The 14,877-nt window shown below is 37.1% G+C and overlaps 1 protein-coding gene across 1 annotated transcript in view; it reads left to right on the top strand.

Moving 5' to 3' along the window:
• The window catches only part of CTTNBP2 (cortactin binding protein 2), a 148,571-nt gene that overhangs the window by 57,044 nt on the left and 76,650 nt on the right, over nt 1–14,877 (top strand). The window contains exon 3 of the mRNA XM_039220946.1: nt 4,422–4,646. Coding sequence (XP_039076877.1) covers nt 4,422–4,646 — 225 coding nt within the window. The remainder of the gene's footprint in view (nt 1–4,421; nt 4,647–14,877) is intronic.

The raw sequence follows: 14,877 nt of genomic DNA, 5'->3' as shown, positions 1-14,877 counted from the left end.
CTTTCTAAGCCTCAGTGTGCTGGTCTGTAAAATGTGAATTAAAATAATGGCTATCTGTTGGACTGATTCTTAAGAGAAAATGAATATAAAACAATTAGCAATAAATGATGTCTCAATAAATGTTGCCTTTTATATGTATTTTTTAAATGTTACAAAATCATTTTGGTTTTTCATAAGATAAAATAATTTTAGCTATATGTTTTTTTTTAAATATTTTAAGTGTTTATTTATTTTGAGAGAGAGAGACAGAGTGCAAGCAGGGGGAGGGGCAGAGAGCAAGAGACACAGAATCCGCAGCAGACTCCAGGCTCTGAGCTGTCAGCACAGAGCCTGATGTGGGGCTCCAACTCAGAAACCATGAGATCATGACTTGAGCTGAAGCCAGACACTCAACCAACTAAGCTACCCAGGCGCCCCAGCTGTATGTTTTTAAATGTGTTTTAAAATTGGTGGGGCGCCTGGGTGGCTTCGTCGGTTAAGCGTCCGACTTTCGCTTAGGTCATGATCTCGCGGTTCGTGGGTTCGAGCCCTGCGTCGGGCTCTGTGCTGACTGCCAGCTCAGAGCCTGGAGCCTGTTTCAGTCTGTGACTCCCTCTCTCTCTGACCTTCCCCTGCTCACGCTGTCTCTCTCTCTCTCCTAGAAATAAATAAAACATTAAAAAAAAAAATTTAAAATTGGTGGTATGTTTTAATTGTGGCCCACAATGCAAGTGTTTGATTTTTTCCCTAAGGAAATTATATGCTCTAGGACAAGTTGAATATTTAAGTATTTTTCCTTTTATTATTACTAGTCAGGCCCAGCCTAGTTCATTTGGTCTCATCAAACAATGAAAACCCAAAGTAAGAACTCTGTATTTGTCAAGTCCTCTCATAATAATGTCCATATTTTTATTTCTTTCTTGACAAGATCTTATAAAACCTCAGATTATGATTGAAATTATATTTTTACCAATATAACTAGGTTTAAGGGTTCCTTTAAAAGTCTGTTTTCATAATTTTAGTCTGTCTTTATAATGACTCATTTCCCTGAAATGCATTTCATTCTTAAGTAATTCTGATGCATAAACCAGGAAGTTATCTGCACATTCAGCTCTTCCTTTTTTTAGGGAAAGGCCTCTTCATACCCAGTATTAGAACCATCAAACCATCTTGTTACATGATATCCTTAAATATTAAAACTTGTATGTATCGTTGACTTGCCCTTACCAAAAGTAATGTGGTACATTAAGAATTAAATAGTGTGTTATAAACTAAGATGTCCTGAGAAAGATAAGCATTTTTTCAAGAATGTTAAAAGGAATAAGCATTTAATAGTTGAAAAATGGGTAAAATTAAGGGATTTCAATTGGCTTGGGCATGTGTTCAGTTATAGATGCTTGCCTAAATCCAAATTAAGCTAAACTCTAAAACTTTTGAGATGAGCAAAAGGGGAGGTGGCAGCAGTGAGGGTTAGTGGTCAGTGGGAAGTTACCTGAGCTAAGGAGGGGAAGGGGTCCCAACCTGCCAGCATCATGTGGACAAAGGCATGGGGGAAGTGGTGCTTAACAATGAATATGGGAGCATTGAAGGGCTGCAAGCAGAAAAGTGACTGAGGTTTCCTTGGAGAGGTATTCTGACAGTTCCATGGTAAGCACGGAACTGCCGTGTATCTCTATTAGATACAATCCAGATTTGGAGTGTAATTAGTACAAAGAACCATGAACCATAGAAAACCAGCTGCTATCTGTCCCTTGTGGTTTTTCTGAAACTGCTCGTGCCTGGTTTTAGAATGGAGAGTTAATTGAGTCCTTCCTGGGATCCCCTAGTCTGCCTCAGGCATTGGGTAAACTACTACTTGGTCATCATTTTCTTAGGAATTAGTTCTGCATAGAGTAGTCTGACATTGGCCTAATTCCTCCCCAGGTTTCTGGTAAGATGATCCTTTGCGATGAAACTTGACTCCTTCTAATGGGAAATAGCCTGAGCTCTTTCCTTAGGGGGCTCTGGGTTGCAAATTATATTTTCCTAAGTCTGTTGGATGCTACATTTATCTGTGCAGCAAGAATACATTATATACCCTTTGTTCTGTGGTGGGTTGGAAGGATGTCAGCTGAATAAAAATGCTCCTACTTGAAAGGAGCTCAAAGCAAAAAGTTCAGGAGAAGACAGCCCCACTAGGCTCAGAGTGACTAGATTCTTCCTGTAATAGAGATTACAAACTGAGCATCGTGTCATCTCGCACTCCCAGATTTCGTTTAGATGAAGATGTGTGAGTGTTTCCTATAGACTGAGTTGGGCCTATGGGCACCAAAGGGTGGGAATGAGATTGATTCAGGTCCTGTTGATTAGAGAAGTCTGGAGAACATGGAACCTCAGTTGGCAAAAACTAGATTCTAGATGCTACATAAGGAGTGTGTGCAGGGCTAGCTTCCTGAGTGTATGACTCCTACAGTTGCAGAGGGCCGTGCACTTAGGAAGGACTCCTGCTTGGCTAAATGGTATGCTGTCACCATTGTCTTGAAATTCTTAATTTTTGAACAAAAAGCTCTATGTTTCATTTTATACTGGGTCTTGCAGATTATATAGTCAATCCTAAATTTATCACCTACATTGAGGGAAACTATAAATGAAGAGACCCAGCAGAGGGACAGGGGGTGGCCTCTAAAGTCAATGAGTACTTCATAGGGAAACAGCAGGCTTTAACTATTCACCATACTTGGTAAGGCTAGTCTTCCAACCGAACCAGTCACATAGAATGTTCCTGTTCCCTTCATCTCCATCTTTATCATCTACCTCCTGTCCCTTCCAACCCAAAGAGAACTAAAACCACTTATTAGGAAGAGGAGGAGAAGATATGTGTAAAGGGAGAGAGGTTTTCATAAACCCTCCTTTCCCACATGATGCATGTTAACCTGCAGCAGATCCTAGCTGGGGAAGGGAAGAGGTCATACCACTCAGGTTGGATATTCTAATCAAATCGAAACTGGTTTATGTCTTCAAATGACAATAGGACTTTTATTAGAGAAAAGTAAGAGGAAAACAAAAAAGTAAGAGAAGAACCATATGGGTATCTCAAGTTTTCATCCAGGGGTGGAGGATGAATTACTACATTGAATGAAAATTAAGAGAAAAGTGAAGGCAGAATGAAATTGCTGTTGAAATTGCATCTTGGAAGTGATACTTATTCACTGTATTGATCACATAATTGAATTAGAAGAATCTAGAAATACCAAATGCTTTTTGATTCTTAAATCACATTGACTTTTAAGTTTAAAATGATCCTATGAAGCTACCTTAACTTTAACAGTGAATTTGGGTTTTTTTTTAACCGTATTTCTTAATCTAATTTGGTAATAGGAAATGAAACGTTAGATTTTCCCATTTGTCATTTGCACTGCTGTTTATCTAATTGTTGGCTTGCTGACAATGGTCTAAAAATGGAAAAGTCTAGTTGTTCAGTGTAGTTACTTTTAAAGTGAGGAAATTTATGTAATATATCTTTTGAAAACACATTTAACATTTTGGACAATTAGCTTGATTTATTGGAAAGTAATTTAGTTTTCTCACTGGCCATGACATAGAATAATTGTTTTCTGGTGGCTATTCCCCATGACCTGAGTTAGGAAAATGTTGCTAGTTTCAATATATTTCCACTGCTATTTTCCATTTTATGCAAAGACTGTTGTAAGCTAATTATAGAAAATTGCATTTAGTGCCATGTGGATGTGAAATTAACTTTGACGCTGATGGACTAACATTGAGAGTAAAATGAGGTTACATTCTTTTCTGGGACTCTGTGAACTATATTTTAATGCCCTTCAACGATGAGGAGATATTTGCATTTTCTTGAATCTTCTGGAGGTTTGTGGTAGTTTAGTGAAACTTCACGAAATATGAATGTTGTGACTTTTTGACATAAAAATTTCATGAAGTATTTTCATCTCTAGCAAATATCCTTATAAATTCTTTCTGGCTATATGAAACTTGGAGGAGATTTATATTTTGTGACTTAACTTGATGAGTATCATGTGAAACAGAAGTTCTGTCAAGATAGAGATGATTTTATTTTTGAATTTTTGCTAAAAGTTATTTTAATTGTTGGTATTTCTCACTTTACTTTAAATTAGAAAAGACTGCACCTAAAATACAGATCCTTGAAGGAGGGAGCATCATGGGAAAAAACTGTATGTGCATCATTTGTAATTTAAAAGACATTCTTAAAGAAAGAAAGATTGAAAGTAGACTGAATGGCATGCCATGCTAGTCAGGGATTGGGGGCACATTCCCCTCACTTCTTGCTCACCGCCTGACGTCTTATGTAAGCCATTACTCAGAAACAGTCGTGAATACCATTTGGAAAAGTAATCACAAAACCTTCTTATAAATATCTTCCTGTGTATTTTTATTTCTTTTTTCAATATGTTCCTCTGATTTTGTTCTAGGCTCGCAGGAAGGAGGTATTTATCCAGGAGCGGTATGGGAGATTTAATTTAAATGACCCATTCTTGGCACTACAGAGAGACTATGAAGCAGGTGTTGGTGATAAAGAGAAGAAGCCAGTTTGCACCAACCCCCTCTCCATCCTTGAAGCAGTCATGGCCCACTGCAGAAAGATGCAAGAAAGGATGTCCACACAGCTGGCTGCTGCTGAGAGCAGACAAAAGAAGGTATTGAGACTTTCAAACAGTCATTTTCCTTATAGCACAGTGCAGAATAAAGAAACCATCTCCAAGATTGTTGTTTGCTCTTAAATAATGTTATTTTTGGGAAGGGTTGGGATAAATGCTTAGAAATGCAAAATGCTGACAGATTCTGGTGGCCCTTTTTCTTTTTCTTTTGTTTTTAGTTGGGAAAGGATAATCTTTTATTTTTTTTCCTTTCATAGTTTATTGTCAAGTTGGCTTCCATATAATACCCAGTGGTCATCCCAACAAGTGCCCTCCTCCCTGCCCATCATCCACCTTCCCCTTTCCCCCACCACTATCAGCCCTCAGTTTGTTCTCCACATTCAAGAGTCTCTCATGGTTTGCCTCCCTCCCTCTCCCCAACTATTTTTTCCCCTTCTCCTCCCCCATGGTCCTCTGTTAAGTTTCTCCTGATCCACTTATAAGTGAAAACATGTGGTATCTGTCTTTCTCTGCCTGACTTATTTTGCTCAGCATAACACCCTCAAGTTCCATCCACATTGCTACAAATGGCCAGATTTCATTCTTTCTCATTGCCATGTAGTATTCCATCGTATAGGTAAACCACATCTTCTTGGTCCATTCATCAGTTGATGGACATTTAGGCTCTTTCCATGATTTGGCTATTGTTGAAAGTGCTGCTATAAACATTGGGGTACATGTGCCCCTATGCATCAGCACTCCTGTATCCCTTGGGTAAATTCCTAGCAGTGCTATTGCTGGATCATAGGGGAGTTCTATTGTTAATTTTTTGAGGAACCGCCACACTGTTTTCCAGAAGGGCTGCATCTGGTGGCCCTTTTCAAATCTAATTCAAAAATAACACTAGGCTATAAAATAAGTATAAGAACTTATGTTTCCCATAATGGTTACTTTGATGCTTTCTTTAAAATATGCTCTCTCTTTTTCAGGGAGGGGGGACTTTTCTAGTCCCATAAGATATGCTTAACTGCTAGGTGAGTGATCCAGTATTACAACCAGAACTCTAATCAAATGGCGGTGTCCCCAACTTACTCATCCAGCTTCTGTCTCAAAAATTTCTTTGCAACTTGAAATTACTTTTTTAAATGATGTCTTTGGAAAATGAAATTAGCATGAGGAGAATAGAATGAAATTTGTGTGGTGTATGCAATCTCACAACATGTCATCTGGAAGTCCTGGTTAGTCTCAAACTCGCCTCTGGGGTCTGATGGCTGTGTCCGCTGTAGACCTCCAGGCTCCTGCTCACATGTGTTTCATTTAAAGCAACCTCCTCATCGTTCCTCACCTCCCCCACCAACATACACACGTATTTATTGTACTTGAGTGCATGCTTCAAAGAGTCCTAAGGATTAAAAACTTACTGCAATCAGCCATAAGGAAATAGAAGTTGAGATTTTGCCCTTCTAATAGGCTACCAAGACTACTGATACCATTGGTTAGAAGAGAGTAAGGAAGTCAGAGAAGTTAATGATGTCTAGTGTGATTAGAATTTAAAGCAATCTGTTCTTCCAACCATTATTAAAGCATGCGTTTAAATGTTTCTTCTGTTTGTCCTTTTCAGAGAACTTGGTATAGTTCACATGTAACATTTGGTTGATGATTAACCTGAATGTGATATACTGTAAACATTTAGAATACTGTAATTTAATGTGTGTGTTTTCCCCCTGTAATTATATCTTTGCATTGACATATGTGTGCCAATGTTCTCGTAGAGGTGTTGAATGAAAAGCAAACCTCTTCCTAATTATGTCACATGGTAGAAAACTAAAGCACTGGGTAAAATAGTACAGAAAAATAAGAAGGCTTTCCATGGATGTGAGGCAAAATCAGTTTTACTGTGGACTTTGCAAACTCTCTACAAAGCCCTGCAGACAGCCACTGAGGTCTCTGGAGATTTTCAGAAATCCTTAGGAACCGCATAAGCAGGAGCCAGTATATTTCAGCTGATGTCACTGAAGCTCATTTGTATTTCTTGGATGAGACACATTTCAATTATGTTCTTAACGTGTCAAATGAGCTATTTCATAATAAAGTGCTTCTGCTGGGTTTTATGCTATGTTATCAAAAATCAAGAAAATATTTTGTTTTTATTATAATTTTCATTTAATGTATAAAAATGGATGCTGTCCTAAATTTGACTTCAGTTTTGCATTTTATCTATTATTTCTCTTATAGGAGAAAAAGGAAGAAACTCATTTTGAGTTGAATCAAAGATTTTATTATCTAACTGATTTTTTTTTAAATCAACTTACATCCTGTTTGTTTCTGAATGACTGGGTCATTTCCAACCTGGCTGGGAGTGAAAGGAAATTGTTTCTGTCCTATGGGTCCTGTGAGGCTAATACGAAATGAGCCAGTGATCTGTCTCCCACGTATAATGGAGATACAGGCGTCCTTTATGGCCGAATTCATTGGTCTGTGTAGTCTCAGTGAAGGGTTGCTCTGATAGGCAGCACTACTCTTTATCCATAAAGGATATTCTATTCTGGTAGATTGTAGCATGTGAGAAGAGTTATATTTTGTACTCTTATCCTGAATCTTTACTTAGAAAGAAAATAAAGAAAATATCAAATCAGCTGATAAGAGCAGAAACACCAAAGTCATCATTTTAACAACAAAATTTCCTGTCACCTTTAGCCCTGAAAGTAAAAATTTTAACCAAACATTTTCACTTCTCTTGCAGATAGAATAAATTGCAGCTTTGAAAATCTAAAAGCAGCAAGACAAAAAATCCATTATTTTAAATGAATCCAGTTCTTTAAACTACTGCCAGAGCAGAAGTTGGGGAAAGCAAAGGTCCCATTATCTACAATTCAAGTATTTATTATCTGACACTGGACATAGCTCTTTGGTAATTCGAAGACATTTGGCCTGAACGCTGCTCTGGTTGGCCTTTCAAGGCAGGGGAAGAGGCTCCATGCTCATTCATGCATTGATTCCTGCTGAGACTACTAATAGGAGGGTTAACTGTTTGGCAATTTGTGTGCCAGGAAAATTTGGGCAAGAGTCAATTTGGCAAACGGACTGAGCCCGTAAAGCCACTTTGAATAAGCTAATGAGTAATCATCATGGGGAACTTTGCCTCTAGTAATCTACTTTCTGTTTAGAGCCAGTAACCTAGGATGTAATGATATTTGGGTTTTTATTATTTATCATGTGCATCAACTGTTAATGGAATTTCTATTCTAATTTATTTTCAGTCATTTATTCATACTTCTATATTTCTAGCCCTGAAAGAGGAAAAACCTTTTAATTTGAGCAGAGCCTTTAAAAGTCAGAAGCCAAAATAATAACTGGGAAATTCAGAAGGGAGCAATTTTTTTAAACCAGTGAAAAAACTAATAGTAGCTCTGTGTATTAGCTATAGATTCTTCTAGGTGGCAGCTTAGCATGATGAGGTAAGTTGCAAGGCACTAGATGTTCCAGGAAGGGTTCTTAGTTGTGAGCAAGTGAAGCCCCAGCATTCACAGAGTTAAGCAAGGGTTTAGGTTGGCTTAAGCATGGTAAAGCAGAGCTGGGAAAGCAAGAGGACCAAGTCTTGATCACCCAGCATCACTGACAAATGCTCACTGTCAATCACGTCTGCAGTAGGCAGGCTTCTGGTGACGAGAGGTGAATACTGTAGCTTGTTGATGCCGGACAGCATGACTACCATCATGCTCTAGGTCTTGAGTGTGGTCTCCCCTGGCCCTGCTTCTTCACATCACTCATCTCCAAGTTAGAGCCCAAGAGCAGATGCATCTGGTTGGCCAAGCTTAGGCCCCACACCCTCTCTCTGGCTACAAGGAAGACCAGGAAAGTAGCTCTTGGGCATATTTAGCTTCTACAGAGAATCATAAGGTGGAGAATTCTCCTGACATAGGAAGGAGCTTCAGGTGCTAGATAACCAAGGAAATAACAAATGGACCAGAAAAGAACAATCAATTTATTTGTTTTAATTTATTTCATATGCCTTTTGCTTTCTGTGACGAATAATTGTATTTGGTTCCATCACTTGTATTCAGTACTCTGTATTTCATTATATAATGGTTACTTTTTAACAGGGAAATACAGTTTAAGTTGCTTTCTAGATGTTCAAGAATAACACGATATAGAGTCATCTAAATAGTATTTTTTAGGAAGAGTATTTAGGATATTTTGTACATGAATTTTTAGCTCATCCCTTAGTCTTTTTTTTGTTTTTTGAGGAACTTAAAATTCTTTAATATGTATTTATTTTTGAAAGAGAAAGAAAGAGAAAGAGAGAAACAGAACATAAGCAGGGGAGGGGCAGAAAGAAGGAGACACAGAATCTGAAGCAGGCTCTAGGCTCTGAGTTGTCAGCACAGAGCCCGACACGGGGCTCAAACTTATGAATCACGAGGTCATGACCTGAGTCAAAGTTGGACACTTAACAACTGAGCCACCCAGGCACCCCATGAATCTTTTTTTGTATAATTAATTTTGACTCTCCAGGAGCAGTGCAGAGTCAGTATTAAGGGTGTGGGGGTGAGGGGGAGGAACTGGAGACGGAGGCCTGTAGCTCTGAGCAGACATTTAGAAGAGAGGGTGGTTAACTTGATCCTTGTCTTACCCTCCCTCTCTTGACACTCTAGATGAAAAGGAAGGGGCAGATGAAAACTGCAGAGCCCAGAACTGCTGACTGGTTCGCTACAGCCCCTATAAAGAAAAAACAGTCTTGTAATCTATCTTCTTGTTATGTATTTGTTGACCAGGATTGGGCAGATGTGTGGAGGTGACCAGGTGGAGAAGGAGACAAGGATGCAGTGGGTGTTGAATGTTTTAAGAGCACAGTGAGGAATATAGTGAAATGTCATAAGAGTGTCCTGGGATTGTAACAAGCATGCACTCTGCCTTCACATTTTACAAATGACCATAATTACTTTCCACTCTGTTTTCTACTTGGAATTAGAACAAATTGCCTTTACATTGCTGCTCTGCTCCCACCTACATAGTTTTCCCTTTCATTCTGTAAAAACAGTTGTTTGGTGCTTCTTCATTCATGGCTTCCAGTCCGGGTGCTATTCCTGGAGCAACCACCCACTTTCTCACTACCAGTGAAGCTATCTTTGTTCTTCTAAGCTCTTCCACATAATCCATTGCTTTTTGCAAAAGGGATTGGTGTGCTCATGCAAAATTCCCTTTTGGCCACTACTTGAAAGTAGAAATCAGCGAGAGCTCTATAACCTATGTATATAGGAGGCTCTGGTTCCTTTATAACTGTTGTAGTACATGGTTGAGTTGGATAGAAACAGCTACCCAATTAAGTTCACAGCCCCTCGAGCACTGCTCAAAACTGTCCCAGATTGAGCCATTGAGAGCCCCCTCCCTTTTTTAAATGTTTTATTTATTTTTGAGAGAGAGATAGAGACAGCGTGAGCAGGGGAGGGTCAGAGAGAGAGGGAGACACAGAATCTGAAGACAGGCTCCAGGCTCTGAGCTAGCTGTCAGCACAGAGCCCGATGCGGAGCTCCAACCCACGAACCGCGAGATCGTGACCTGAGCTGAAGTCAGACACTTAACCGACTGAGCCACCCAGGCGCCCCTAATGAGAGCCCTTTGAAGCTGGCTCCTTTTGATATGTTTCCATCATTCTTTGAATACTTCCTTACTTTCTTGCAGCAAGATATTCCAGGCTTATATTTTTCCTATCCCAATCCCTGGAATTAGCTATTACTCCCAGGAGCACTAGTTTCCTTCTTAATGGGAGATGGTGTTTAGAAAAAAAGCCTAGAGCTAGGAAATTATGTATATTTATCATAACTATATATTTTTATAAATACATATTTATATTTTATTTATATGTCTGTTATTATCAAACCATGAATTCATACTGATCTTGATACCTCTGGTTCTAACCCAAAATCATAAGGATATTCTTATCCTTTCTCTATTTAAAATTAACTCTCTGGGATGCCTGGATGGCTCAGTTGATTGAGCATCAGACTCTTGATTTCAGCTCAGGTCATGATCCCCAGGGTCATGGGATCTAGTCCCGTGTCAGGCTCCATGCTGAGCATGGAGTGTGCTTGGGATTCTCTTGCTCTTTCTCTTTCTCCCTCTATCCCTCTCCCCTGCTCACACGGACTCTCTTTCTCTCTCTTAAGAGGACTAAAACAAACTAACTTTTCTAACAGTGGGAAGCTTGGCTCCCATTATACTTCAATTTATTTACTCTTTTACTCAAACCTAGAACACACAGAGTAGTATCAGAATTGCTAAATAGTACAATAAAAAGCAAACATACAAACCTGGAATTCACTATTGTTTACAGCTCTTTAAGGAAACATTACATGAAGTAAAACACTTACATGAAAATCTTAAATGTACAAATTGATGAGTTTTAAAAATGCATACACTTGTGGAATCTGACCCCTTATAGGATAGAAAATATTTCCATCACCACAAAAAATGTCCTGGAATACCTTCCGCATAAGCCCTGATCCAAGCAACCAATGAATATTCTTCTGATTTTTTTTCATCATCAACTAGTCTTATCTGTATACTAGACCTTCAGGTAAATGATGACTGTAGGTAAATATTAAGCCTCAAATGTAGGAACTCTAAGCCTCTCAATTTTTTTTAAATTCTTAAATGTTTTATTTATTTTTGAGAGAGAGCACAAGCAAGGGAGGGACAGAGAGGGGGAGGAATGAGGATCCAAAACGTGCTCTGTGCTGACAGCAGTGAGCCCAATGTGGGGCTCGAACTCACAAACCATGAAATCATGACTTGAGCTGAAGTTGGACATTCAACCGACCCAGGTGCCCCTTTAATTTTTAATATTGAAGTATAGTTGACATACAATGTTATGTTAGTTTCAGGTGTACAACATAGTGATTAGACAGTTCTGTACATTATGCAGTGCTTACCATGAGAAATGTAGCTACCATCTGTCACCATACAATATTATTACAATCTTATAGACTGTTCCCTATGCTGTACTTATCATTCCTGTAATTTATTTAACTGGTAGTTGATTACTCTTTACCTGTTTCACCCATCCCTTTACCACCCGTCCCCTCCCCACACCAGGTAACCGTCAGTTTATTCTTTGTATTTATGTATTTGTTTCTGTTTTTTGTTTGTTCACTTGTTTTTTTAGATTCTACATGTAAGTGAAATCATATGGCATGCATGGAAGAATCTAGAAGGTATTATGCTAAGTGAAATAAGTCAGGCAAAGAAAGATCAACTTTTTCTTTATCAAAATTGTTTTGGTTATTTTCATATAACTTTAAATCAGTTTGTTGTTTTTTCCAAAAGTTTGCAGGCATTGGAATATTTTTTTTAATTTTTTTTTTTTTTTGAGAGAGAGCAAGCACACAAGTGGGAGAAGGAGGGAATCTTAAGCAGGCTCCACACTCAGTGCAGAGTCTAATGTGGGGCTTGATCTCATAACCATGATATCATGACCTAAGCTGATATCAAGAATCAGATGCTTAACTAACTGAATCATCTAGGTACCCCAGAATTTTATTGAATCTGTAGACTAATTTTTTGAGAGTGGACATGAAGAAGATTGAGTGTTCCAACCCATTATCATAGCATATTTCTCCATTTTTTAAGTTTTTTTAATAATTTCTTTTTAGCAGTGTTTTGCTTTCAGTGTAGTGGTCTTAAATGTCTTTTGCTGGAATTATTCCTAAGTATTTTATGTTTTTGATGACATTGTGAATCACCCTGTTTCAAACATTTTTTTCCAAATATTTATTGCTAGGATACAGGTATTAACTTGAGTTTTGTATGTTGACATTGTATCCTGTGATCTTACTAAACTTGCCTATTTTCACAGTTGTTTTGTAGCTTATCTATGATTATATAGGTAAACAAACACACCATCTGTGAATAGAGCCCATTTTACTACTTTCTTTCTCACTTGCCTATCTTCTTGCCTGCCTGCCTTATTCTCCCCACACCCCCATCTTTGCACTGACTAGAACCTCCCATGGTACGGTATTGAATAGAAGTAGTGAGAGAAGACTTCAGTGCTTTCTGTTTCTCAGGGAGGATACAGTCTGTGTTTCACCAATAAGTATGCTGTTCGATGTTTGTTTACAGATGCCCTTAATGGCTTTATTGTATGCAAAGAGGTTTTTATCATGAATAGGTTTTGCATTTTGTAAAATGGCTTATCTGTATCTGCTGATGTGGTCATGATTTTTCTCTTTATCCTTTTAAGGTGATGAATTACACTAATTTTCAAATACTGAAACAACTTGCATTCCTGAGGTAAACTTTAGAGAGTCACCTCTTATTAATCTTCTTTATATATTGCTAGATTCTGTTTGCCTATATTTTCCTAGGGAGTTTGGCATCTGTATTCATGAGTGATCATTTTTTTGTAAATTAAAAAAAAAGTACTTGACTGGTTTTGATTTGAAGGTAATTCTGGAATCATAACATGAATTAGAATATTTTCTTTTTTCTAAAGGGTATGTATAAGTTTGACACTATTTTTGTCTTTAATATTTAGTAGACATCACTATTAAAGCCATATGAGCTAAGACTTTTCTTTAGAGGAAAGTTTTTATTTGTGGATTCATTTTCTTTATTGTATTATTTTCTTTATTTTTCTACTTTTTGAGTGTGAGCATGCATACATATGTGCATGCCAGTGGAGGAGGGGCAAAAAGAAAGGGAGGAAGAGAATCTGAAGCAGGCTCCATGCTCAGTGCTGAGCCTGACTTGGGGCTTCATCTAACTACCGTGAGATCATAACCTGAGCTGAAATCTAGAATCCGGGAGCCCCAATTTGTAGATTCAATTTCTTTAAAAAATAAAAAGCCATTATAATTTTCTATGCCATTTTATGTCCTGAAATTGTGTATTTCAGAGAAATTTGATTTGTTGAATTTATTGACACGTAGTTACTCATTATTCTTTAATATTCCTTCTGTAGGGATATTCCCTCTTTTATTCCTGTTATTTATAATTTGTGTTTTCTGTATAGCTCAATCTGTTTTTTTCTAAATGTTACACAATATTATTGATTTTTTCAATGAAAAATGTTTGGCTTTGTTAATTTCTCCATCATTTGTGTCTTATTTAGTTGATTCATTACCTTTGTCATTTTTTTCCCTTTTACTTTATATTGGCTTAACTTTTTTGAGCTTCTTAAGGTGAAACTTAGATGACTGATTTGAGACAACTCTTCTAATATGTGTAATTAAAGATACAAATTTCTATCTATCCTCTGCTTTAAATGCTTTCAATTCTCTTCTTTCTCTGCATTCCACAGATGTTGATATGTTGTGATTTTATTTTCATTCAGCCCAAAATCTGTTCTAACTTCCTTTGTGTTTTCTTCTTAAACCTTTATACTACTTAGAGGTATGTTTTATTTTTGAATTTTGGGGTATTCTTAATATTTACTGTGATTTATATACAATAATTCATTGTGATTTATGTACAGTAATTCTGTTGTCAGAGAATACATTCTATATGATTTTAGTCTTTTGTATATTGTTGGTGGTTTTTAATAGCTCAGTAAGTCCATCAGGAGACTGTTACCTTCTGTAGACTCCTGCCAAATGCCAATTAGCTAAGGTTGTGTTTGTGGTGTTATTCAGATCTATAGTCTTGCAGATATTTTTTTAATGAGAGAAGATTGTCATTATTATAGATTTATCTGTTTTTCCTTTTCCTTTTGTCAGGTTTTGCTTCATATATTTTAGAGATAATTCAGCCATCATTTATATTATCGTTTCTGTGTCTGTAATGTGTCTTTTTTTTCTTTGGCTGCTTTTAAGATTATTTCTTACCCTTATTTTCAGCAATTTTACTATGATGTATATATTTACAAAAAATATATATACATATGTATGTATATATATACAAATATATATATTTATATACACAAATATATATATTTCTATGCAATATATATATTTATATAAATATAAAGAAATATATATATATTTCCTAGATACTTTTTCCCCCAAACTTAAGATTTTTTGGCCATTATTTCTTTTTTTTTATTCTCTATTTTTTTCTTCATTCTTTTTCCATTTTCAATTCCAGTTGTGTAGAATTTAGACCAGTTTATATTGTCCTACAGGTCCCGGATGTGCTGTTCACTTTTCTCAATGAATTTTATTTTCTATATTTCTTAAATTGTATACTTAACTTTTGTTCTGTTTTCAAATTCATTGTACTTTTTATTCTACTCTCTCAAGTCTGTTGTTAAGCCTATTCAGTGAACTTTTTTCATTTTAGATTAATATCTCTT

Source organism: Hyaena hyaena, unplaced genomic scaffold (assembly GCF_003009895.1).
Source record: "Hyaena hyaena isolate Hyena2069 unplaced genomic scaffold, ASM300989v1 scaffold_927, whole genome shotgun sequence".
Lineage (NCBI taxonomy): Eukaryota > Metazoa > Chordata > Mammalia > Carnivora > Hyaenidae > Hyaena > Hyaena hyaena.
Note: the sequence above shows the minus strand (reverse complement) of the source record. Positions and strands in the feature narration are given on the sequence as shown.